This window comes from Leguminivora glycinivorella, chromosome 10, assembly GCF_023078275.1.
Source record: "Leguminivora glycinivorella isolate SPB_JAAS2020 chromosome 10, LegGlyc_1.1, whole genome shotgun sequence".
NCBI classification, from domain to species: Eukaryota; Metazoa; Arthropoda; class Insecta; order Lepidoptera; family Tortricidae; genus Leguminivora; species Leguminivora glycinivorella.
In genome coordinates this window covers 940811-968201 of record NC_062980.1, presented here as the reverse complement: position 1 = coordinate 968201, position 27391 = coordinate 940811, and the positions used below count along the sequence as shown (strand labels likewise).

Sequence of the window (27391 nt, the reverse complement as noted above, 5' to 3'; positions counted from 1 at the left end):
GAGAGCGGCGCGGGTCTCCTGCAGCTCGGCCTCCTGGCGGTGGAACTGCTGGCTCTGCTCCAGCAGTGACTCCTCACATCATCAGCCATGTGGCCGGTGACATACCTGGTCTGCCGGAGAGCGGCGCGGGTCTCCTGCAGCTCGGCCTCCTGGCGGTGGAACTGCTGGCTCTGCTCCAGCAGTGACTCCTCACATCATCAGCCATGTGGCCGGTGACATACCTGGTCTGCCGGAGAGCGGCGCGGGTCTCCTGCAGCTCGGCCTCCTGGCGGTGGAACTGCTGGCTCTGCTCCAGCAGTGACTCCTCACATCATCAGCCATGTGGCCGGTGACATACCTGGTCTGCCGGAGAGCGGCGCGGGTCTCCTGCAGCTCGGCCTCCTGGCGGTGGAACTGCTGGCTCTGCTCCAGCAGTGACTCCTCACATCATCAGCCATGTGGCCGGTGACATACCTGGTCTGCCGGAGAGCGGCGCGGGTCTCCTGCAGCTCGGCCTCCTGGCGGTGGAACTGCTGGCTCTGCTCCAGCAGTGACTCCTCACATCATCAGCCATGTGGCCGGTGACATACCTGGTCTGCCGGAGAGCGGCGCGGGTCTCCTGCAGCTCGGCCTCCTGGCGGTGGAACTGCTGGCTCTGCTCCAGCAGTGACTCCTCACATCATCAGCCATGTGGCCGGTGACATACCTGGTCTGCCGGAGAGCGGCGCGGGTCTCCTGCAGCTCGGCCTCCTGGCGGTGGAACTGCTGGCTCTGATCGAGGAGCTGCGAGCGCAGGTCCCGCTCGGCCGCGAGCGCCTCCTCGCGACCGATCTGTACGCAGATCAGCTTCTCGCGGAGTTCCAGGCTGTATAGTTGCAGCTCCTGATGAAAAGTGTTCATGATAGTCAAGTCAATTCAACGGGATATAAAATCACAAAGTTTTTCGGGTTAAAACAACAGTATAGGCCTTAAATTTACCCGGATTTAAAAATTGGAATTTACGCAAATTAACTAACTGCCGAAGATCCTAAATGAATCCGTTGGATGCGTGTGTAACTGTGTACGTGCGTATGTGTCATAATCCAGTCGCAAATATCTCCAAACAGTTTACACATCTTCTGTCTTGAAAACCCCTACATACAAGAATCAAGCTTACAAACATCAAAATCAAATACACTTACATCGACGCTGTCGGGTAGGTCGATGAACTCGTTCTGCATTTCTTCAGCCTTCTTTGTGAATCGTCCCACCAACATAGCGTTGTCTCGCTCCAGGCTTAAAATAAAGTATAACTGTAATCTTTGTGATAATAGGCGAAACGACTAAAAAAAACTAATTACTCCGTCAGTTAGATAATCGAAGAATATTAGACACGTATTTTTTCTTTTTTCTCGTAAACGAAAAATGACGACGGTACAGTGCGTTGAATTTTCGCGTGACGTCACGCCTAGGTACAATTTTTACTTAGAAGTGACGTCACAAGCCCCCACTCCGGAACTTTGATGCTCTATATCTTTGTATTTTTTTTATTAATTAGAATAATGAAAAATATGTGTTCAGTATTTTTGGACGATCTAACTGACGGACTAAACAGAATGCTATTTTTTTATGTAGTCGTCATCCCTATTATGTCTGAAAAATATTTTTAGCAGGCTACTGCTGGAGGCCGCCTTGGTGTGCCATAAACAAATATTGTTTGATGAAAAATTTACAATCATTTTAAAAGTAATCTCAACCGCTTTCCCTCGTAACTCTTCCAGATCTACAGTTGGATAGTGACTTGTTTGAGGTAGTTTTTCAAAAGTAAAGAACAATCTTAACATAGTTATTATTATTACCTGTCCAGTTTCCTCTGTAACTCCTCCCTTTCCACAGTTAAATTGGTAACTTGTTCTAAAGCCCTCTCGGAGGCTTGTTTGGCCGCCGCCGCTCGGGCCTCTAACGCCGTCTTCGCGGACTCCACGGCCTTCTTCAGTTCCTCTAGTAGCGCAGTGCCGGCGGTCCGCTCGGAGTGCCACGAGCGGATCGTCTCGTCGTGGATCGAGCGGGCGCCTTCTAACTCTTCTGTCGCCTGAGTACGAAAGTTTAGGTACTTTAAGTAAATTTTGTTCAACTAGTTGTATGTGGGTCATACAGATTTAGTGAATTCGTCACTTCTAGGACCAATATTATAAAAATTAACGACCGAATGTAAAGCCGGAAGAATGTAGCCTAAAAATGAGCTTAAGATTTCCTTAACTTTTGTCATGTCCGCAACAAGGATATAACCATCATCATCATCATATAAGCACTTTATCGCCCATTGCTGAGCAGTATCTGATAGGAGTGATAGGTTTTCGTCTGGAGTAGACCATTAGGGATTTTACGGCAGCATCTGTATGGCAATAAGTATGGAAGAGGAAAACATGTTGCGCCGACCTCAAGTGACTGGGATAAGGCAAGAGAATGATGATTGTTCTGTGTGACAATATGTACCGTTGAGCCATTTGTACAAACTCACTCATCAATCTCATCATCCTCCTTGCGTTATCCCGGCATTCGCCACGGCGAGGCATCATGAGAGCCTGGGGTCCGCTTTTGACAACCAATACCAAGATTTGGCGTAGGCACTAGTTTTTACGAAAGCGACTGCCATCTGACCTTCCAACCCGAAGGGTAACTAGGCCTTATTGGAATTAGTCCTGTTTCCTCACGATGTTTATCCTTCAGCGACTGGCAAATATCAAATGCCAAACTGTCATGCACTAACCAACTTTAAAGCATGCTCCAGCATGGCCGCGCGGTCTTTAGCCGTGGACGCCTCTCGCTGCTCGTGCACCAACTGCTTCTCGTAGTTGGCACACATGTCGCAGGCCCGCCCGCCATCTAGTGAACAAATCATCATAAACCATAACTATATATTATTCACTACTCCGCTAAAGACCCCCGTTGACATCAACTCCTAGACACGCGAGTTTTACGCGAAGTCCCGTAGTAAGGTATAGTGGAGCAAACCCCGACTGGGGAGCAATTGTATTTGATCCATTTTTTCCATTATTACACTATTAAGTTGAGTTCCACACGTATCCACTGAACACGCGTGCCATATGTATGTATAACCAGTGGACACTCTAATTAATAATACAAACATTGTAAAACATGGACAAAATGGATCGCAATCCGAAATTGCTCCGCTGTAACTTAGTGAAAAATATTAAGTAGACATCGGGAAATGACTGTTGTGTTATGATAAATGGAATATAAAAACTTGGTGTAATTACCTGGGTCTGTCCTCGTGTCCCCACTTGCGTGGGCGGGCGTGGGATGGTTTGTTCTACTCCTCTGAAAAACAGATAGATAGATAGAATACTCTTTATTGGCACACCTCAGCAAAAGATACAGAAAAAACCGGCCAAGTGCGAGTCGGACTCGCCCACCGAGGGTTCCGTACAAACTTTCAATGGTTAAAATAACCATACTACTCATACTCATATTCATTTATTCATTCAACGCCATTTTACACGTCAAGATTTGATTTAAAAAAATGATATTCATACAACAATAATACTTAAAGAATAAATAGACAGAAGATTGAAATTACAAAAAGTTAGGCAATATTCACATAAAAAATGCACAAAAATATTTTTCTAATTAGGTAATAAAAAAATTGTCATAAGTGTAGAACGGGTGCTCGACCAGCCGATTTTTTAAGCGATAGGTACTTAAAGTTCGACACACTAGGCGCTTCAACCACATATTGCGGCAATTTATTATAGACGGCAGGGTCCATCACATGTGTTAATTTGACCGTAAATTGTATTTCGCCAATTTACGGTCGATACCTACTAACTTTCCGGCATTTCGAATGTTGTACTTGGAACACATGTTCTTAGTTTTGTCACAGAATATATGTATAATAGTACAAGTACAGAAGGCTCACTCCTTTGATGTTCACAAAATGACGCTATTCTAAATTCTTACCTACATTAACAAACGGACCGCACGCGAGCAGCCAACATTGAATTTTTCCCCTCACTAGCTCGGAAACACGTGTTTTGTCCTTTAATACCAGCGGGTAAAAACGCATTTTATCCACTAGTGCTTTAAAATTGATAAAAGTAGGTGAATCTAGTAATAAAGATCATTTACCACCTGTGGAACTACTGGAAGCAGTGATAAAAGAAAATCTTGCAGTACAAAAGGCGGACTCATGCTTTAAGGCATTCTCTACTATGTTGATCTTTCTTTTATGCGGGGGCTTCGCCCCCGAGCCCCCTTTATATGCTCTTAAGGGTCTCAAGAAAACCCTATCCCAACTTATTTTAAATACTACGTTGATCTTTCTTTTATGCGGGGGCTTCGCCCTCGAGCCCCCTTATTCATGCTCTTCAGGGTCACAAGAAAACCCTATCCCAACTTACTTTAAATACTACGTTGATGTTTATTTTATGCGGAGAGCTTCGCCCACCGAGCCCCCCTTTATTTCCTCTTAAGGGTCTCAAGAAAACCCTATCCCAACTTATTTTAAATACTATGTTTATCTTTTTTTTGTGGGGAGCTTCGCCCCCGAGCCCCTCTTTACTTGCTCTTAAGGGTCACAAGAAAACCCTATCCCAACTTATTTTAAATACTACGTTGATTTTTCTTTTTTGCGGGGGGCTTCGCCCCCGAGCCCCCCTTTATTTACTCTGAACGGTCACAAGAAAACCCTAACCCAACTTATTTTAAATACTACGTTGATCTTTCTTTTTTGCGGGGGGCTTCGCCCCACGAGCCCCCCCTTTATTTCCTCTGGAGGGTCACAAGAAAACCTTAACCCAACTTATTTTAAATACTACGTTGATCAGTCTTTTTTGTGGGGGCTTCGATCGCCCCTGAGCCCCCTTTACTTGCTCTTAAGGGTCTCAAGAAAACCCTATCCCAACTTATTTTAAATACTACGTTGATCTTTTTAGTAGTTCCAGTTCATATCTTCCGGCTCCATCATCAGACCTTGAAACCTAATCGTAGTCAAAGTTCATTACAAGACTTTTCTAAGAAACCCAAAAACTACTATGATACGATGTTCTATCATGTAGTTCCAGTTCATATCTTCCGGCTCCATCATCAGACCTTGAAACCTAATCGTAGTCAAAGTTCATTACAAGACTTTTCTAAGAAACGCCAAAACAGCTATGATACGATGTTACATCATGTAGTTTCAGTTCATATCTTCCGGCTTCATCATCAGACCTTGAAACCTTATCGTAGACAAAGTTCATTTTAAGACTTTTCTAAGAAACCCAAAAACTGCTATGATACGATGTTCCATCATGTAGTTCCAGTTCATATCTTCCGGCTCCATCATCAGACCTTGAAACCTAATCGTAGTCAAAGTTCATTACAAGACTTTTCTAAGAAACCCAAAAACAGCTATGATACCATCGTAGCTCCAGTTCATATCTTCCGGCTCCATCATCAGATCAGTTCAACAGTACCATATTATTGTACTGTCATCAGAACTACATACAGCTGCCAATTATCATTACGCTACGATCCTTAGAAGATGGTTAAATTAGCCTCCGTAGATTCCATTACATAGTTAGTTACATACACGACGACCTAATAAAAGCGTGTTAATATTAATATTAGCGCCATCTAGCTGAGCCCTTCTTCTGTGTGGTACTGAGGTAAGTACGTTTTATTCTTAGACTTTATCTGTCTATACGGAGTTATATATGTCTTTGACTAGAAGTATAGGTACTCTAATGAGTATTATTGTATTTAGCGCCGTCTCTCGGCAAAATTTACTAAGTAGGTAATTTACGCGACTTGAGACTTGTGCGAACCTTTAGGCATGGAAAGTCACATGAAAAGTTGTCGAAACTAATAATAGATGGCGCTGCATTTAAATTTCTTGACTGATAACTCTAATACTAAATTGAATATACTCTAAGGTAGAGCAGAGTCTAACTGGGAAATTACCTCTGCTTTACAAAAGACCGCAATCAAGTAGCACTAGACTTTACTCATTGTTGTGTTCCTGCCGGTGAGTAAGGCAGCCAGAGCTCAACGAGGGTGCGGCACTCCTTCCTTCCTTCCCCCTCCTTCCTTCGGTCCTTTGAGTCGTCGGCACCCAGGCCCCTTCTAAGTACAGGTTTGTACAAGTTTCTAATGAGTCGAGTCGGCAACGCACATGTGCCACTCCTTGAGTGGCAGGCGTCCATATGTAACAGTCACCGCTTTCCATCAGACGGACCGTATGCATGTTTACCACCTACGTGGTACAAAAAAAAACTCTCGACGAATTCACCTTAAACATTAAAAACTAAATCAAAATCGATTGATTCGTTCGGGAGCTATGATGCCAGACAGACATGTCAAGCGTCAAACCTATTATTATTATAATATTTTTGCGTTGGTGGTTAAAAACAAGAAACCTCCTTCAAAACTATAATAAAACACAACTTTCTATGAAAATCGGTAAAGTGCGAGTCGGAATTCGACATTTCCATACAAAAAGGTCATGAGCGCCTGACGACATGTGATGGCAACGTGTACACTAGATTTGTACTTTAAAGATTTTGCGTATATTTTGGAAACTATAAGAGATAGAGCAAATAGACTTCAGATTTTGGTTGTCGGTGGCACAATTTTTTTGTTTTCGTATATATACACCATTTTTTGGACCTATTAGGGCAATATTATGGTCAGTGCAGTTCTAAACAGTCGTAAGCGCCTCTTTTTTAGTAGGATCTTAAGTCATTTTGGCAAATGCTTAAAATTTTTAACAATTTCTAAACAGAAATGAATTTCTTTCTACCTGTCCATGGCGCTCACAAAATTTCAAAACATTTAGTAAGTACTTGCAGCGGCAGTGAGTGAAAAATCTCAATTTGAGTTTTTTTCTCTTAACTCCGACTTACGCTTGACTGTAGATTTCTAATAGGTTTTCCTGTAATCTACAGGTAGAGGGCTATCTCGTGTATTTTTTTGAAAATTTTACGCTAAGTAGTTTCGGAGTTAAGGGGGGGGGAATGGTCATTTTTTGCTTATTTTCTTAAATTACTTCTAAATTACCAAAATAAAAACTATAAAAAAAATATTTTTGAGATGCTTATAAAATGCTCTTTCATTTGATATGTAGCACAATATAGTTCTAATAACTTTGATTTTTAATTTTCAATTTTACCCCCCAAAAGTGGCCCCTATGATTAAATTTCGTTTAATTTCAGTTAATTATATTACATGTCCGTCTTTGGGCCACTTGTTTACATACGTGTGCCAAATTTCAAGTAAATCGGTCTAGTAGTTTCGGAGAAATCGGCTGTGACAGAGGGACAGACAGACACGCGAGTGATCCTATAAGGGTTCCGTTTTTCCTCTTTGAGGTACGGAACCCTAAAAAGGTATAGTGGAGACAAAACAAATGATTATAAATAGAGGCAGACAACAGGCGGTCTTATCGCTAAAGAGCGATCTCTACCTGATAACCAATCAAAAATAAACAATCTTATAATAAAGTATTTTTTTTTTTTTTCATTTATTTATTTCGGGACTTTTAATCTTAAGATTATGCCAGTCCCATCGTAACTTAAACTAAATTACAGTCATCTACGGCCTTACAGTATACTGAATTAAATATTTATATATAAACAAATATATCTCCTTTGCCTCTTCTGAGATCGGTATAGCTAAGATACTTTGAAATGCGCCTATATCTAATTTATTTATATTTAGTGACACAATCAAATGTTGTCTGATATTTTCGTTCCGCACACATTCCGCTAATACATGCTGTACATCTTCTACAACATTGCAAGCTTCGCAGTTTGGGGATGGTACTTTCTTCATCATAATATTTATTTTTATAATAAAGTATATTTGTTAATGTATGTTTTCCTTATCGGTAAAAGTGGGTAAAAGTTAACTGGAAGAGAACCTTCAAAGGGATAATTCACCTTTGTACTCTTTCTTTGTGTTTTCTTATTTATATGTTAGTTAAGAGTTTAGTAATATCACTAATAATTATGTATTCAAAACTTTTTTTTTTTGAGTTCACTTACGAGAGCTTCTTGTAGCTGAGCGTCGGTTTCTCGGAGCTTGTTCTTGAGCTGACTGATCTCCATCTCACATCGTTGCAGGTCGCCATCCTCCGCGGGCTAAACACACAACACAGTCAAAGTAAAAACATTTTATTTTTGTATTGGTTCATAAGTAACATCGGTAGGTACTTTAAATTAAACTATACTCGATGAACTGATGTTTGCGCTGTCACTCGTTTATTTTTAGAGTTCTTAGCTTAGTTTATTAAGTCATGGTCCCACTGAACATCAGCGCCTCGGCTTGCATCGTGGGATCGACTATATCGACATCGACATGCTGAGTGGGATCCCAATTCACCACCGAATCACCGAATGGGCCCTACGGAAGACCAGCGCTGGCTTCCAGCTAGCATTATGCTGAGTTGGGTCCATTTCGTGATGCGCACTTACTTAATGTTCTGTTCTCTGTTTTTTGTCCTATTCTTGTGTGTACATGTACGTACGTGTTTGTGAGCGTCATGAATAAATGTCTTTTATCTTTTATCTTTATCTTTTATCAATTAGCATCTAGTTTGTGTTGAATGTACCTATCTATCTTGTATTTGTCCAGTTTGATGTTTAATAAAGTATATTGTATTCTATGTTAACTGGCAATGTGTGGCTTCTCACCTGTTGGTATGACAATATTGACAATTGTTACTGTAGCGAAGCAATGACCAACCAGGCTAGCACAGTGGTAGTGGCAAGCAAACAAGTAGCTGAACTCCTATGCAACTCTATCGCTCTGCCGTATCCGCGCACACCACACAGGCAGTAGGTAAAGTTGTGTAAAAGTTGCAATTGGACGGTTATCAGCAGGCCCTAGTGTGGCTTCCCTTTTTAAATTATTAGATAAGACAGTAGTCTTAAGAGCATACCTTCTTTGTCTGGTCCTCCGGGACGAGCTGACGCGCCAGCGTGGCGGGAGCGATGCTTCCCTCCTCTCACAGTATGTCTCTGCCAACAAACCACAGCCTGTCTCGGCCAACAAGCCACACTCACCTTCTTGGGGTCCTCCTGGTCGACCAGCCGGCGCGCCAGCGAGCGCACGAGCGTAGCGGGCGCGATGCTCACGTCCTGCCAAATGGCGCGCGCTCGGTCAATGCCCTCGCTCAAATCGTCCATTAGCGAGATCTCGCCGAATTGCGTCGACATACTGAGATCTCGCTCCGGATTATACATTCACAAAGTTATTTGTCAAGAATTTTTACAAGTTTTTGTCTATAATTTATCAAGTTCAACACTTTGAACGCGACACTGCACTATCGTGAGCAGAGAGTCAATGTAAACTATTTCAGAACGCACGCGAAGTTGACGTCTTTGGCGATCAAATGGTTTAACACAAATTGAAATCAATACACATCTTTTAGTTTAAAATTTACACGCACAGTTTTATAAATGTTCTGCTTTGCGAACGAGCACGTTTTGAAACAATAGAAAGGAAATGTTATTGCCCATGTCCGCCCATTTTTAAGATAAGATTTACGATAAATAATTAATTGAGAGTTTCTAGCTACAACACACTGAACATTTCTTGGAGTTACATGTTTTTGTAAAATGCCACAATTGCACAATATAATATTTTGAATAATATTGTTTCAAACTTTTGATACCGCATTCGTTTCTCATTACGATTTTTTATTTTTAATATCGCATATGGTTCACATTTTTCACATCATTTTGAGGAATAAACTTCACAATTATGACACAAGTATTATTAACAAATCGCTATAGCTAACATTTTGGCGACCCTGAAATATGCCCGGTATGAATTCAGTATTTTTATTTTCTCATTAATTTTTAATTATGAAATAAACTATTCAACAACTGAATATGTAAATATTGAAGAAAATGCCGAGACATTAGAAATGCTACGCGCGTGAAAAGTAACTAACTTTAAGTAGAGTCTTGCTGCATATACAGGTTGAATTCTTTTAAATAATCTTTGTAGGTATGTCATTATTTACAAATATATTTATACAAGAATTACAACGATTATGCGCAACACATAGAAACATTATACTTTGTGCAATATAAAGTAATTACAGAAACAATATACATTTATTATACTTTTTAATTCGGCTTATATGACCAATGTTTAAATAACACGCAATAATATTCATTGTTTTCTACAATTAAATTCATTCTATATATTAATCCCCTTATTCATAAACGTACTCTAAAGTTATCAAGCCGATAAAGTTCGTTTGTCCTTTTCTATCACACCAATACGTCGGAAAGGGACAAACCATAGATTAAATATAAGAAGATCATACCATCCCATACATTAAAATGCCACCGCCTAAGAACCCGCATACACTATTGCCTTGTTGCCATCGATTATTTGTAGATTGGCTTTAAGTGTCACTTTCGAGCCATAAATCTATGTAAAAGTTAACGCCATCTACAAGTATAATCGAAAGCTACAAGACATTTTTTTGTGGCGCCATCTATGTGTGGTGTAGTGTATGCGCGTTCTTAGGCGGTCGCATTTTAATGTATAGGATGGTTTGATCTTCTTATATTTAATCTATGGACAAACTAACTTTAAATATCGGCTTGATAACTTTAAAGTATGTTTATGAATAAGGGGATAAGTATTTATATATTTAAATTTTATTAATAAATCTTTAAAATTTGTTAACAAATTAGGAAACAATAAATTACGAGGTTAGTTGTTGTACTTATATCAATGAAAAATTGTCCACAATTGTAGGTTTTGGTTTGGTTAAAAAAATTTACAATTTTATGGACTTCCAGTCAGCTAAATATCCATACTACTATACTACTAATATTAAAGGGATGGAATGGGAAAGTGTGTGTATCTGTTTGTTTGTCTTTCACGGCAAAACGGAGCGACTAATTGACGTGATTTTTTTAAGTGGAGATATTTGAAGGGATGGAAACTGCCATAGGCTACTTTTTGTCTCTTTCTAATGCGAAGCCGCGGGCAAAAGGAGTTCTACTTTCTGGAAATGTATAAGTGAATGGAAACAAACCTGCCTGTAGATGATTGAAGTATCGGTTGTATTTCGGTGGCGATAAGCGCAAGGCTGGTGCACACTACACACCGATAAAAACCCCGCTTTTACATACAGAAAAAAACACGCAGTTATCATACTGATACAACTCATTATTTCATTTTTAACAGCCGAGGGAAAAACGACGGGGTTTTATAAGTTTGACGTGTCTGTCTGTATGTGTGTGTGTCTGACTGTGGCATCGTAGCTCTCGAGCGGATGAACCGATTTTGATTTAGTTTTTTTTTTTTTTGCAAGCTGAATTAGTCGGGAGCGTTCTTAGCCATGCTTCATGAAAATCGGTCCACTATGGCGGGGTTTTTTTACAACATATGAATTAAACGCATTACTTTTCGTTATTCTGAGAAGAAATAAAAATACATACATACACACAATACATACTATCACGCCTGTATCCCATAAAGGGGAAGGCAGAACACATGAAACTACTAAAGATTCAGTGCTCTTGGCAAATAAGGGGTTGAAAGAAAACGAAACTGTGACATTGCAGTGACAGGTTGCCAGCCTCTCGCCTACGCCATAATTTAACCCATATCCCATAGTCGCCTTCTACGACACCCACGGGAAGAAAGGGGGTGGTGAAAGTCTTAACCCGTCACCACACAGGCCAAATAAAAATACGTGTTTCGAAAAAAGGTTAATAAATTGTGTGTATCTTGTACGTAGCTCAATATCGCGTTTTTTGAACGAGTTCCGCTCCCGAATTTGCATTTGGTGTGTAACGGCACGCCGGCCGCGATAAGCCGCTGATAACGAGTACGTGTTCAACTGCCGCCGATAATTAGCCGCGGTAATTGACTGAGTCAGGGCGGTAGTGGAGTGGCAGGCGGCAATGGAGTAAGTTGATATTTGTTTACTTCCGGCCATGGACTTTCAATAGGGACTGAGCTCACACTTTTTTGCCATACTAAATTGAACTTTATCACCGGTGCAGAAAGGCGTTCTTGTCAGACTAGCAAAAGTGTGTCCACATGAGAGGGTCAAAGTTGGGGCTGGTGTCCCTCTCGCACTTGTGACCAGTGTTAAAGAGAAAGAAAGAAAGATAGAAAGAAAAAGCATTTATTAGCACAAAATACATATCAATAACCAAGCCCCCCTAATAAAAATTCGTGTAAAATGCATATACTCATCCTTGACTTCCTTATGACTTAGATAATGTATTGAAAAAGGATGGATATATGCTAGTTATTTCTCTTTTTGGTAGGTGGTCCCTGGTTTTGTGATAGCTAGGGATGTTACTTTGTCGATTCAATTATCGATAAAATATGCACTTACTTACGTTCTCACCTTAAAAATAATATAAACGTTATATATATAAAAGTAACGAAAACATACAATATTGATATAAACATTTCATTTGGATTATTGTGGCTTTTTGGCTATGAAAGTCATATATTCAAACATTCTTGGCTAACCGTACCTACTGATTGCAAATAAATGGTTTGTTTATGTACTTACCTACATAAACGGTCACTTCTCTTCTCTTACCAAGTCCTAATATTACATTATCATACCTATATCTCTGATCATAGGTCTGTATGCCTCCCTTTTTCTGTAACGTGAATAAAAAGGACGGCATGTTGTCTATGACTATATTTCTATGATAGTGTAATATCGGCCTAAATAGTTTGTAAAAAATAGAAGATGGGAGATACGAGTATAAAACAAATAAATACATTCTTCTCTTCTCCTTACGCAAAAACCTAAGTAATTTAATTCGTGTAGCATCCCTCTATTAATTTCTAGTCCACCACTCAAGAATCTACTTATACTTACCTCAATAATATTTTCTCTATCAAATAGAAAATAAAACAAAACGGCAGTGTAGGTACCAAAATTTATTATTTTAATAGTTTCACCTATTTTTAGTTTCTTTTTAATAATGTTTGAGAATTTCTGGAAAACTAAAAAATACTATAAGTTTAATTCACTAGAAATGTTACATTACCATTTACCCAGTCTGTGATACCTGATCATCATTAATCATTTTTATGTCCTTTTCAATGCAAGAATGTCAATAGAGTTAATGTCGGGACGTCGATAAAAATGACACATCACTAGTACAAAAACATAACCTAAAAACAGTTTGGAGAAACTTCAGAACAGAATTTAACATGGTAGTAGTTATTATATAAACTATGAAAAGATCGTATTTTATGCTTTGTTTAGATCCTACAAATAATAGTATCAATAACTGACCGAAATTCATTAATGAAACACAGGCCACAGCAGGTTCTTGGGAGTTTTCTTTTCTCCATGTACGTGAATTACAGTCCTTAATCACACAAGCCATAATCACACAAGGAACTTGAACACATCACAAATAAGAATTTAGCAGGATCATCAACTATCTATCAGGAATAAACACAATTAAATTAAAAATCGGCCAGACGACCGCCGAGATATTTGATCTAATATAATACGATTATGTACAATTGTCAAAGGTAGACACCTGGGGAGACATCTCAGGGCCTGCTCCATTTCAGCTTCTTGGCCTTCTTTTTGGTGGAGTCTTGGGAGTTTGCTCGCGGTTCCTTTAGGAACCGCGAGCAAACTCCAGCAAAATCCATTTGCAAGCATCGCACCTTGAACTTCGTGTTTCCGGTCTTCTTCTTCGGAAATCTAAGAAATATATAAAGTTGAATTTGTAAAATAGCTAAATAACAAGAGAATCATAACAAAGAACAGTAATCATTGATGGCGTTTTTAAGGTATGAATATTGATAGGTTATTATTGCAAGGTCGATAAAACACATCACATCACTATGCTAAAAAACATAACCTTTCGGAGTTTGAGAAAACTTCCAAAAAATATGCAAAAATCTATTCAGAATTGAATAAGATTTGAATTGTATAAACTACTAATATGTACATTTATATTTCTGCCAGGTCGTATCAATAAATATTATCAAAAACTCAAGAAACTTACCGATGAAATGATATAACCTCTTGCGTGTTTTCTTTTCTTCCTGAATGTGATTTGCAACACTTGATCACACAAGCCATAGTCAGAAATGAAACTTGGAACTATCACAAATATACACTGAGCTATTTTTTCCACGATCTATCAGAAATCCTCACAAAATAAATAAATATCGTCAAGACGACCATTGAAGTCGCGGTAAAAACTCGAACCAGTATAATACGACTATGTACAGTTGTCAAAGATGGAGACCGAGTGTGAAATGACAAACGTATATTTAATTTTGCCGTATAATAAATGGACCCCAGGTCCGTTTTGACATCAGCATTTAGGGACAACCTTCGAGAAAACGAAAGAAGTTGTGGAATATTGTCTCATTCGCTCATATAAAAAAGGTAATAGTGTGGTGTGAATAAGATACATGTCACCGAGCTCTTATTTTAGCATGGCTTCCATGCTTTAGTTATACTTCCGTGTCAATAACTATCTAAAACTAAAACTAGTTACAAACAAAAAATATATATAAGTTGCGCTAAATGGTCCTTACTCAGCTAGGTGTCACGGTATGGGCCACATGGCACTCTCCGAAACGCTGGTTTTCGCAGAGATTAATATAGTAGTAGTATTTTTACCTGTATGATAACTAAGTTTATAAACTTCTTAAATTATTTTTGTATTATATTGAGGCAAGGGTATTAATACCTTGTAACGAATTGGTAAGTCATTATTATGAAGCCATAAAACCAAAGATTTGCGCAATTAAAAAAAACCTTTAATTGGGTATTAGTAGATTTGGTAGTAACTTTGAATATTGACTGGTATCCCCAAACTATGACAGTAATGACGTCATTCAAATGATTTGGACAGTGGCAATAAGTGCGAGAGGGACACCAGCCCCAACTTTACCCTATCATGTGGACACACTTTTTGGCCTAACAACTCAATCTAGCTTAATATATATAAATCTATGCTTCCGGCTGAAAAGTTAGCGGCCCGATGAGGTATATGAAGTTGGGAGATGTTTTATATGATCTGTAGAGCCCTTTTCAATACGCTATTAATTCAACAAAGCTATGATATTGCGGCTTATTTCCCTTGTAAGTTAGTTTCATGTCTATTTTTAGTTTTATTTACCTGTGTTATTAGTGAACTGACCCGCATTTGGTTGGATTTTAATAAATAAATATTATAGGACATTTTTACACAGATTGACTGAGCCCCACGGTAAGCTCAAGATGGCTTGTGTTGCAGGTACTCAGACAACGATATACATAATACACAAATACTTATATAAAAAACATCCATGACTCAGGAACAAATATCTGTGCTCATCACACAAATTAATGCCCTTACCGGGATTCGAACCCGGGAGGGCGGCGTAGCAGGCAGGGTTATATTGTAAGCAAGTGTGTACCTGCTGCTGTTGTTGTTGGTGCTGCAGCCGCAGCTGGTGCTCGAGCTCGGCGCAGCGCACGCGCAGCTGCCGCGCCTCCTCCGTCACCGCCGACGACGCGGACACCGTCTCTGTAACCATTCATTCAGCTGTATTACTAATTACAACTCTCATTGATACTGCAGAAGATGGAGACACCATTTCTGTAAGCATTAATCATTGTCAGCTACATTATAAAGCCGGGGTTACATTAGAGCCGCGTGTCGCGACGCAATCGGTTACATACATTTTGTATGAACGTGGTTACATTAGCTAGGTCCCACGCGTTGCGACAAGCGGCGTGGCTCTAATGTAACCCCGGCTTTGTCTTCGACACAAAAGATACTGACAGTGTCTCTGAGAGCATTCAACATCATCACAACTGTATGTCTAGCGCATGATTGCCGCGAGAGTATGTCGCCGCGAGATAGATTGCATGTCTTTTTCTAACTGTATTAATGACATAAGGACGGGTAGTCTATCTCGCGGCGACATACTCTCGCGGCAATCATGTGCTAACCCTGCTGAGAGCATTCAACATCATCGAAGTGGCTGGAAACAGCTGGAAAGCATTTAACAGACAATGTTACCATTGTTGACTGGCGCGGAAGCGTGCGTCTTATTTTACCCGCGTCGGTTCCTGCGCAAATCAGTGGAGGCACTAGGAAATTTCAAAATTCATATGACGTAAAAAATGTCGCATTCGTAAGGATTAATAAAAAATCAATAACAGTGTGAATTACTATTTCCACATTTGGACCCACCCAGACCTACCCAGATATGTGTCAGAATCAGAATCAGTCATTTATTTGCTAAAACATGGTACAAAAGGTCATGCATATTCAATTTATAAGAGCTACATGTTTTGTCACAAAGACATGCAAATATTTATAAATGTTGTGTGTATTTGAATTGTTTGTAATTTCCAAACTTAAAATAAAAATCTCCAAAATCTCTTGTACAATGAAAATAAAGCTGTAAATTGTATTAACTTACTCTCTGATCCCCAGAGAAGACAGAAAGACGGCAGCATTGTTGACAACACGACACACAAGTATTACAGTAAAGTTTCACCGACCAAGTGCAGGCGGCGAGAAATGTTATCATGTTCATTAATTAAATCGGGAATCAGGACGGACACTGATTTGCTCATTAGTCTCATTAAATATATGTATTTTTGGAATCAGATCAATTAAACTGAGACTGACTGAAACAGCATGATATGTTCGTACGTTTCCGTAACAATACGATGGCAAATCTTTTCGCACTACATCTATAATCTGTCTTTTAAGGGTTTATTATACAGGGTGCATGAATGCACCATGTGATTGACAGACTTCCTGTTTCTGGCCAGGCATTCCAAAACCAGATGATTTAGTCTACATCTACAAGGGTTATTATAAAGTGGAAAGCAGCATTTAAAACAACATAACAAGCTAGCAAACTCTATACAAAAAGTTGGTAAAAAAAGGTAAGATCCAAGTTGAGGATGTGCGCCTTCTGGTTCTCGGCGAAGCCTGCAGCTGGCCCAGCTCCTCTCTGAGCCCCAGCACTTCAGACTGCAGCAGCTCGCGCTCCTGTTGCTGACCCCGGAGCTATCTGCAAGCATTCCAGCTGTACTCACCATTGACAATGAGGTCCAAGTTGAGGATGTGCGACTTTTGGTTCTCTGCCAACGTCTGCAGCTGCGTCAGCTCCTCCCGGTGCCCCAGCACCTCGGACTGCAGCAGCTCGCGCTCCTGTTGCTGACCCCGGAGCTATCTGCAAGCATTCCAGCTGTACTCACCATTGACAATGAGGTCCAAGTTGAGGATGTGAGACTTTTGGTTCTCTGCCAACGTCTGCAGCTGCGTCAGCTCCTCCCAGTGCCCCAGCACCTCGGACTGCAGCAGCTCGCGCTCCTGTTGCTGACCCCGGAGCTATCTGCAAGCATTCCAGCTGTACTCACCATTGACAATGAGGTCCAAGTTGAGGATGTGCGACTTCTGGTTCTCGGCCAATGTTTGCAACTGGGCCAACTCTTCCCGTAGCGACAGCACTTCGGACTGCAGCTGCTCGCGCTCCTGTTGCTGAGCCCGCAGCTCCTCTGTAAATATGTTGCATGATTATTAAGGTAAATTATTTAAAAATACTTCAAAACCATAAACTAAGTATATTCTAGTTAGTACTAGTAATAGGTAGTAATAGGTTAAGTACATATTGCTCCATGAATGAACTATATTTAAATATCGAGAAGTGTTGTGTTATCACATTTTCCCGAAAACACAATAATATAAAATACAATTATACATTAAATAATACGACTTTAAGTGTAGTATCAGAAGTAAGGGATCTAGGATTGCGTCTTGATAGCGAGTTAAAACTAGGGCTCCCGGTCGTGACCGTGTATCGTGAACACGTAGCCGTACGCACGTTGCCGTGATACACGGCAACGGATTTCTGGTTCGTTCGTCACGTGAAAATAAATCACGTGAAATTAGGGTACGTACGTTCGTAGATCCGTCCGTACGTACGTACGAATTCACGTGACACGCCCGTTCGGTCCGCCAGCGGCGTTTCATGAGAGAAGATAAGATCGGATGCAGTCTCTATAAGTTATGAATAAAAATGTAGGTATCGTGAGGTTATATCTTAATTACTTTTGAATTAAAATTTATATTCAATACTGCGGTTTTTCAAATATTAATATGTAAGTAATAAATAAATATAACCAAATAAACGATCCGGGGTTTCCGATAGGCTTAATTTAGAAGTGGTTATAAAAATACCAACGATATGGGTAGGTAACCTTTTGTAAGGGTAACTGCTAGATTTGGTAACCGTTTCAGATAAAGTTTCCTTCCAGTCATTTGAGTTTTTTACTCTATCCAAAGGTTTTCAACAGTTATAATTCTAAATTCGACTTATTATTAAATAACCACTGTTAGCATTGTCTCTACGCTACAACCGACGCTTCGAGTACAAATTCAAAAAATGCTTATACTTTCACTAAAATATTACTTTTATGTTTATTAAAATGGCACTATACCATGACTATACCTTATCCTTTGTTAAGCTTATCTGTTGAGTGGTTGTGGTTGAAAAATACCATGCGTTAACGTGGTAATATGGGCTTAACCGTGCACCGTGATACCCTTGAATCTGCTTATTATGTGTCTGCAATGTTCGTTGACAAAAACTCTCTAGTTACCCTCTGATTAATAAGATTTAATAGGAAGATAAGTATTCACGGTACCATTCAATTATTGATGCAAGGAGTAAGACATTTGTCAATTTAGTATAAAAATTAAGAATGTGACGATAGGATGACATCCACGGAAACGTAATTTTAACACATACCTAGTTAATAATTATGTTATACATTTTACGCGAACTTACTTAACTGTTATAGCCACTATTTAATTAGGTAATTAGTGTAATTACGTTATATAGTAATAAGATTGATGGTAGTAAATCTACTTTAAGAGGGTTCAAGGCGCAGGATTATCATTTTATTAAGATGTAAACACTGTTTTATGACTGATATATTGTTTCAAAAATAATAAATAGGCACTGCTTAATAAAGTGAGCTTCGTTATACTATTTACATGCAATAACTTTAAAATTATTTTTTCATGGTATTTAAACTTAGACCTTTGCTGCTTTCATTTACTTATTATGGATTACACCTATTTAAAAAATTGACTTACTCGTTTGATGTCGTAACAGTAACAGCAGATTTCAAATGAACTGACGTCAAATGCCTCGCGATAGATCCTGTAGTACCATGACGACACGGAAACTCATTGTTTGTCCGATCCTTGCAGAGACTACATAAAGTTGAATCTCCGACTCTGGTGGCATATCTCCACATCAAACTTTTCTTCGTTGTTAAGAGTTTCAAACATTAACAGTAACAATACAAAAAATTAACAAAACAACAAGACAATAACTTTTAAATTCACCGCTAAAGTAAAATGTCAAGGCCTTCAAGTGTTGATCAACTGGGATCTTACAAGTGACTAATTGAAATAAACTAAAATTCTAAACTGCCTCATCCAGATTAAATAAAAAATCCTAAAATGTAAAAATAACACATCGCTCACTTCACTCAGCTTCACGTACAAAAGGCTGCTCGTAAATTTTATTGTCTTTATACCACGTGGTGGAACTGCGCTTATTATTTGCAAAATACCACCACAGTAAGATAGCTGAGCTCGTTCGTCAAACAATACAGTGCTATAAAGGAATATACTATCTAAAAGTATTATTTAATGTACCGAAACTGATAAGAACTGCAGCTGTCATTTTTTTTGTCTTAGCCGTGGCCCCGCGCACATGTGTGCATATTTTTTGCCTGGAGTATAATAGTCATCATAAACTTGCTCTTTTGTTCACCTACACTCCTGTTTGTCTTGTTTACATTTAAGATTACGTTATATGCTTACATAAGAGCAAGCTTAAATATTAATTAATTAAAGCCACTTGGTAGGTTTTCATTTTCATACATAATAAATGAAAGAATAAATGTGAAAACCTTAAGAATAACATAATAATGCTTGACCAGAAATATATGGCTAAGCGTCGTGTTGCTGAATTTCATCAGAACTATTGTCCCGGATCCGTAAGTTCACATTTTTGACACATTTGTTTTGAAGTACATATGTTGCGATGTGGCTAAGGCGTATCGTTTGCCAAATCTAACGATTAATTTCGAATTGGTTGAATCGATTAGGCCCTATGGACAAGGAGGCGCTTAAACAAATATACGATTTCTATCAACTTACTGAAATGTCATTTGAATCGAAATTACACTCTGCCACAGCACTAGTTTAAAAATAAAAATTAATGATAAATGGTTTAATAAGTAAATCTTGCGTTATAAATTAATATCGTAAAATACTTACTAACGAAGATCCGCAAAAATGTAACATGTTTTAGATTATGTTTAAAGTAAGGGAAATATTATTTTTCTACTCGTCGATTGTAATCTGTCAATTAGGACACCACAGACTAAACTATAAGTGCTAACTTTTCAGTGTTGGATACTCTATGGCAGTTCCGACTCAACTATAATAATATATGTACTTAATCTCATTATAGTTGACTGTAATAATTTCAAAAATAGAACATCATACAACTTATATACTAATTTGCGATACCTGGCAAATTTTTCTGCATCTGAAATACATTTTTTTTATTTGTGGCGTTATCGGCCAATCAGAGACGGTTGTTACAAATAATTGGTTACTAGGTAATTCGATGTTGATACAACGGTGAACGACGCTATTAACATTAATTTAAACTTGCATGAATGATGATATTTCCGTCCATTGATGATGAAGATGATGACTCGTAGAAAAAGTATTGTATACAATAGTGATATAAATAAGTTTTTCACTCTCGTACCGTACTGTTAGGCCACTCAGCAAAGCTTCGTGGCCTAAACATGGTACTCGACTGAAAAGCTTTGTATTATATCGCGATTGTATAAAATACTATTTTAAGTACTTGATTTTTTTAACCATTATTACAGGATTTTACGTTTTGTGGACGCTGTCATGTGTGAAAAAGAGGTTCTTACACTTCTTACAGCTCTGGGACAATAGTTACTCCATACTATACTAAACTGTCACCACATACAGTTTTAAGTTAGTGTCAAGTATTTGAGGATTCTGACGGCACATGTCAAAAAATAAACGATATTAAGACGTAACGTAACACAGGTTGACATTTACCATACAGGTATATAGATAGTGTAAGGCATCGGACAGTTTGCTAGTTTTAATTTCAATAAAATCGGAAACAGAATAACGCCGTAAATCACTTAATCTTCTCTTATAAAATAAACTCCCGGGGAGCCGCGTCTGTCTGTGTGTTCGTGATAAACTCAAAAACTGAACGGGTTTTCATATGGTTTTCACTTATGAATAGAGTAATTCTTGAGGAAAGTTCAGGTATATAATTTGTTAAAGTTTTGTTTGAATTGGTTGAAATATGACGATATTTTCTAATCGAGTTGGACAAAATCCCGCTGGCTGAGAGCTTTAATCGAAAACGCTGCCGAAACCGTTTGAGCTATATCAAAATAATGTATTGGAAAATTGTGTCTCTCTAATAGGTCTACAAAAAAGTCCGCGATGGCATATGTCTATCTTTTACGGATAACTTATTATAACAATTTTTATCATAATCCCCGTGCGTAGCCGGGGAGGGCCGCTAGTTATATGTATTGTATAAAAATCGAAGCAAAACATAAATATAAGTTTAATTCATATGTAAAAAAAAATTCGTCCAGTATTAAGTATAGGTATTAAGTGATAATTCAATAATAGTCATGATTTGGTTTTCTCCCGGGCGAGTTAAATCTACAAAACGTACGATAAGTACTCTGCACACGAACTTAGTTCGGGCGGCGGCGTGTCACGGCCCGCGGCGTGTCACGTGAATCCGGGCGCTAAGGCAAGTACGTACGTACGTGCGTACGAGGTACGTACCTTGCCGTGTTCGTGAAATTCGTGATCTTAGTACCGCCGGTGTTAAGATCACGTAGCTACGGTTCGGCGTGAATCACGTGTATCCAGAGCCCTAGTTAAAACTAATTTCACATGTAGACACAATAGCCGCTAAAGCATACAGAATGTTGGGATTTATACTATGACAAAGCAAGGATTTTAAAGATGCTAAAACTTTAGAACTTCTATTCAACGCATTTGTTAGGTCGAACTTGGAATACGCTACAACAATCTGGAATCCTTGCTTCAAGGTTCACATTCATACAATAGAGAGGATTCAAAATAAATTTATTAGAAGTATGAAATATAAATTCAATAATTATAGTCCTAACGACTTGGACACTCTTCAAACACGCCGAGAAATTCGTGACCAGATATTTTTGTTTTACATTTTATTTTACACGGTCTTATTGATGCTCCCGATCTACTTTCAAAAATATTTATTAGATGTCCCGATCGGCAAACTCGTTCCACAAATTTATTTGCAATTCAATCTGGGCGAACTACTTATGCAAGAAATAAATTCTTACCTAGAGCATGTAAGATTTATAACGAAAAATTTGGCGACATTGATATATTTCATTTAACCTTAAATCAATTTGTTTCCGCAATAAAAAATAAAAGTAGAAATAGCAATTAAATTATTAACTGTACCTTAGCAACCAACAATCACTCTCTTTGCATGTAACTTGGAACTGATAGATTTAAAATTTTACCTTTAGTATGTATTAGTAATAATTCTGAGCAACAGAGATATATGTGTTATACATTAGTGGAAACTGTGTGGCTTATGTATGTGTATTGTGATTTGACTATATGTGTTGTATTTGCCTGTTTGTTTCCCAAAGGTTTAAATAAATAAATAAATAAATAAATTCTGTCTCTTGGAACAGTCTCATCAATACTAATATTATAAATGGGAAAGTGTGTGTGTCTGTTTGTTTGTCCGTCTTTCACGGCAAAACAGAGCAACAAATTGATGATAATTTTTAGGTGAATACAGATGAATGGATGGAGAGTGACATAGGCTACTTTTTGTCTTTTTCTAAATGCATAGGTATTAATAGTTTTATTTCATAACTTCACATAATTCAGCAATTAATGGGTATAGAGGTAACAGACAGACAGACAGATTTCTCCAATTTTAATATTAGCAAGGATAACAAATTAATAGCTATCAGAAAAATACTAAATAATTATGAGACTAAAACTAAAAAGATTAACATTTAAATGTTAACAACTACCATCACCATATAACAAACATTATAAACTGTGTTAACAAAGTTCACCATAAAGAATTTTAAATGAAAAGCATAGCTCCAATAATGTTATATTTTAATCTAATATTTAATCATAATTTGATGTTGCTTTCAAATGAGAAAGAGATACATAGAATTTTTTTAATCAATCATAATTAATATTGTCTTCGGTTACCGCGATAGTTACTCATGAAATAAAACTATGGAAATGGATTAAATAGCGTATAATGAATTTAAAATTCATCCCGACGTTTTGAACTTTCGACCATGAATGCTGTAAAGAGTTTGAAACGTCGTGATGAATTTTAAATTCATTATTCGCGATTTAATCTGTTTCCATAGTTTTATTTAACAATCATAATTATAACAATTTAAAAGACGAGACACAGTATATAAAGAATGGTTTAACATGTAGACAAAACACAAAAACATTTGAACAGGAAGTTTAGGCATTTTATTTTCAAGGATCAGATTTCTTTATGAAGAAATAAATTTTTTTTTTAGTTTCCAATAAAAAGATGTTAAGTTAAACTTAATAGAATTGTTATAACAATAAGATTGCTGTAAGTATGACCTACTTTATTGACACTGTACAAATAAAATCTTGGGTTATATCAGACTACTATTTTCATCTAAGAATTGACCTATACTACTCTTATATCAACACTATATTATTAATAGAAACACAACATTGAAAACTGAGAAACATGCACCAAACAAGGACAAGCTACCAAAAAGACGTTTTTTAGCAAAGAAACAGCACGACCAGCGCCTAAAAGAACTACGAAATCTACGAACCTTCCTTCTGCAAGAAAAGTTCTTTCATTCGGGCGCGCTGGACATTAAATTCCTCCTCCAAGCCGCGACGAGCCTCCTCCGCCCCGCCGGCGCTCTCCACTTGAAACAGAAACACCACTCAGCCTCCAGCTGAACACAAGACATCCTCAACTTAAAGTCTAAACCACCTCACAAACACACCTTTCGATACTTCGTTCGTGTCGTCCGACATCCTGTGAGTCACTGCTCTTGAGAACTAGTACACTAAACCACTGAGATCATCGCAACCTGAGCATTATTGTACCTAATTAATGGATCATACAGAAGAAAACAAAGGTAAGACAATCAGTCAAGATGAAAAATATTCACGTTATTTGACGTTTTCTCGCGAGTGACGTTTCCGATTTTTTTTCTCGTAGACGGACCAAGGTTATTATCACAAACAGCATTACTCGTATGAAAAATGTACGTAAGATGGAGGTCTCTTCATAAAAATGGCAATTTCAGTTTTATATAGATTTTGACGTGATAACGTCTAATAACTCGTTACTACGGTATGCATGCACGAAAAAGATGACGTAATTGTCCCGTTCCTCAAGGCCACCAAGCAAGAGCAAGTGGTTTGTGTATGGACGGTTGGGGTATAAGCATAGCTGGGCACCGTTAATCAAATAGTTAACTTCGATAATCGCTTATCCGTTACTATAAAAGTTAACTTCGTTAATCGTTAAAGCGATACATTTCAACAAATTTAACGGAAGTTAAAGTTAATCGATAATCCGTTAATCGCTATAAAAAAACTACTCAACTATTTAATATTTGCGTAAGTTTATATGTTACTGTAAAAGCCCGAAGTTCGCCAAAATCTCTAAAAAATCCCAGCTGCCAATTGGTAAAAGCAAAATGTTAATAAATATTGTTCTCTTTGGACTTATATCGAAGTTGGTTCGGTAAATTATATGTTTTATTTGGTCAATCATGCGGTCGTAGTCATGGTGCGTAGGTTCCTCGGATTGAGACACCTCTAATCGAAGTTGTGATCCACGGTAATTGTGTATTAAACAATTGTAATAAACTTTAGCAGGTCTCGAACAAGTGATCCAAAGGCACCAATTTGTCTGTAGACTGTGAATTTACGTGAAAATTCTAGGTTTCGCCTTACTCCGGGCTTTTACAGTAGCGGTCAGAGCAAGTTTTACTCGGCGCGTGCGGAACTGGATTAACGATTAACGGACTCGAAGAAATTTAACGGAAGTTAACGAATCCGTTAACATTTTTTAAAGTTAACTTAAAAGTTAATCCCTTAACCAAAATGTTAACTTCGTTAATTAACGATTAACGGATTAACGAGTTAATGCCCAGCTATGGGTATAAGCAAAAGGGGCCCGATTTTAGGACTTAAAAAATTTTTGTTAAAAATTTTCATTTATTATTTTTGAGTGTTTGTAATTTAAAAACATGAAAGATTGCATTAAAATAAGCATCTTTTATCTTAGAATGAAGTTGCTTGAAAAACCTACTTATTTAGGAGTTAGAGCAGTACGAAGTTGCGAATTTTCCCATAGTATTTACTAAGGCGCCAGAGACTTAAAAAATTTACGATGATTTTTTTTACCAATATAACCGATGTTAATAGTGATAAATCATATAGAACACGTTTAAATAAGGATGTGTTGTTATATAAACTTTTTCTTTTCCATTAATATTTACTGAGATATTAGGGTTCTAAGATTAGTAAATGGCACTAGCACTTTAATAAAATTAACGCGTGTCTCGCAAACGGTCTAGGATACAAAATGACGACTTTTATATAGGTATAGGTTAGGTTCGTTAGGTATCTTCAAACGGCCGAAGGCCAAACTGCACAGAATAAGCAACCCCATAAGCGGGGCTCCGTCGATATCGCTTTCAGTCTCTGGCGCCTTAGTAATGATACGGGAAAATTTTGCAACTTTGCACCACTCTAACTCCTAAACTAGTTTTTTAAAGGTGCGCGGGGCCCGAGGGCCCCGCGGTGTTCTTTTGTGCTTTGCTTTTTGTGCTTTGCTTATGCTTTTGCTTTTTGTTTTTGAGCTATGCTTATGCTTTTTGTTTTTGAGCTATGCTTTTTTGTTTTTTTGCTTTGCTTGTTTGATTAATTGCTTGGGAGCACTCTCTGCCCGCAGCTCGGCCTGCGGCCTCGCGTGCTTGGGAGCCTATCAGACACGCTCCGGGCCTTCGGCCCTCCGCGTAGTTACTGTGGGGTTGTAGGGAAGTTGGAGCTTAAACACGATCCAATAGTTAAAGTGTCTTGAGAAGCTCACGACGGGCCTGCGGCCTGCGGCCTCCGGCCCATCGTTTTGCTTCTCTAAGACACTTTTACTATTGGGTCGTGTTTAAGCTCCAACTTCCCGGACCGCCGGCGAGTCGATCAGGGACGCTCCGGGCCTTCGGCCCTACGCGGAGCTCGGCCTTCGGCCTTCGCTGGGTTTCGAAGCTCCGCGTCGGGCCTTCGGCCCGCCGCTACGCTTATTATGACACTTTTAATTATTGTTCTGCTTGGGAGCACAGTCTGTACGCAGCTCGGCCTACGGCCTTCGCGTGCTTGGGAGCACTCTGCCCGCAGCTCGGCCTGCGGCCTTCGCGTGCTTGGGAGCCTCTCAGACACGCTCCGGGCCTTCGGCCCTCCGCGTAGTTACTATGGGGGTTGTGGGGAAGTTGGAGCTTAAACACGACCCAATAGTAAAAGTGTCTTGAGAAGCTCACGACGGGCCTACGGCCTGCGGCCTCCGGCCCATCGTTTCGCTTCTCTAAGACACTTTTACTATTGGGTCGTGTTTAAGCTCCAACTTCCCGGACCGCCGGCGAGCCGATCAGGGACGCTCCGGGCCTTCGGCCCTACGCGGAGCTCGGCCTTCGGCCTTCGCTGGGTTTCGAAGCTCCGCGTCGGGCCTTCGGCCCGCCGCTACGCTTATTATGACTCTTTTAATTATTGTTCTGCTTGGGAGCACAGTCTGTACGCAGCTCGGCCTGCGGCCTTCGCGTGCTTGGGAGCACTCTGCCCGCAGCTCGGCCTGCGGCCTTCGCGTGCTTGGGAGTCTCTCAGACACGCTCCGGGCCTTCGGCCCTCCGCGTGGTTACTGGGGGTTGTAGGGAAGTTGGCGTCCCTCCCAGGGACGCTCCGGGCCTTCGGCCCTACGCGGAGCTCGGCCTTCGGCCTTCGCTTGGTTTCGAAGCTCCGCGTCGGGCCTCCGGCCCGCCGCGTCGCTTTTTAGACACTTTCATTATTGTTCTGCTTGGGAGCATTTTCTGCCCGCAGCTCGGCCTGCGGCCTTCGCGTGCTTGATGGGAGCCTCTCAGACACGCTCCGGGCCTTCAGCCCTCCGCATAGTTACTGTGGGGGTTGTAGGGAAGTTGGCGCCCCTCTCAGGGACGCTCCGGGCCTTCGGCCCTACGCGGAGCTCG

At 39.3% G+C, this 27391-nt stretch overlaps 1 protein-coding gene across 4 annotated transcripts in view; it reads right to left on the bottom strand.

Annotated features, from left to right (window-relative positions):
* Nucleotides 1-24349, bottom strand: part of LOC125230179 (rab GTPase-binding effector protein 1) — a 38441-nt gene extending 14092 nt beyond the window's left edge. The window contains exons 1-11 of one of the 4 annotated variants that reach the window (XM_048135237.1): nucleotides 24149-24348; nucleotides 23969-24067; nucleotides 17366-17503; nucleotides 15400-15509; nucleotides 9024-9098; nucleotides 8004-8099; nucleotides 3240-3300; nucleotides 2729-2844; nucleotides 1818-2050; nucleotides 1161-1254; nucleotides 686-861 (exon numbers count right to left, since the gene is read on the bottom strand). In XM_048135237.1, the coding sequence (XP_047991194.1) occupies nucleotides 686-861; nucleotides 1161-1254; nucleotides 1818-2050; nucleotides 2729-2844; nucleotides 3240-3300; nucleotides 8004-8099; nucleotides 9024-9098; nucleotides 15400-15509; nucleotides 17366-17503; nucleotides 23969-24067; nucleotides 24149-24179 (1229 nt within the window). In that variant the 5' untranslated portion in view covers nucleotides 24180-24348. Of the gene's footprint in view, nucleotides 1-685; nucleotides 862-1160; nucleotides 1255-1817; nucleotides 2051-2728; nucleotides 2845-3239; nucleotides 3301-8003; nucleotides 8100-9023; nucleotides 9099-15399; nucleotides 15510-16413; nucleotides 16499-17365; nucleotides 17504-23968; nucleotides 24068-24148 lie in introns of those variants that run through there. The other 3 variants (XM_048135238.1, XM_048135241.1, XM_048135240.1) reach the window with 3 other exon arrangements.
* Nucleotides 24350-27391: the final 3042 nt, after the last annotated feature.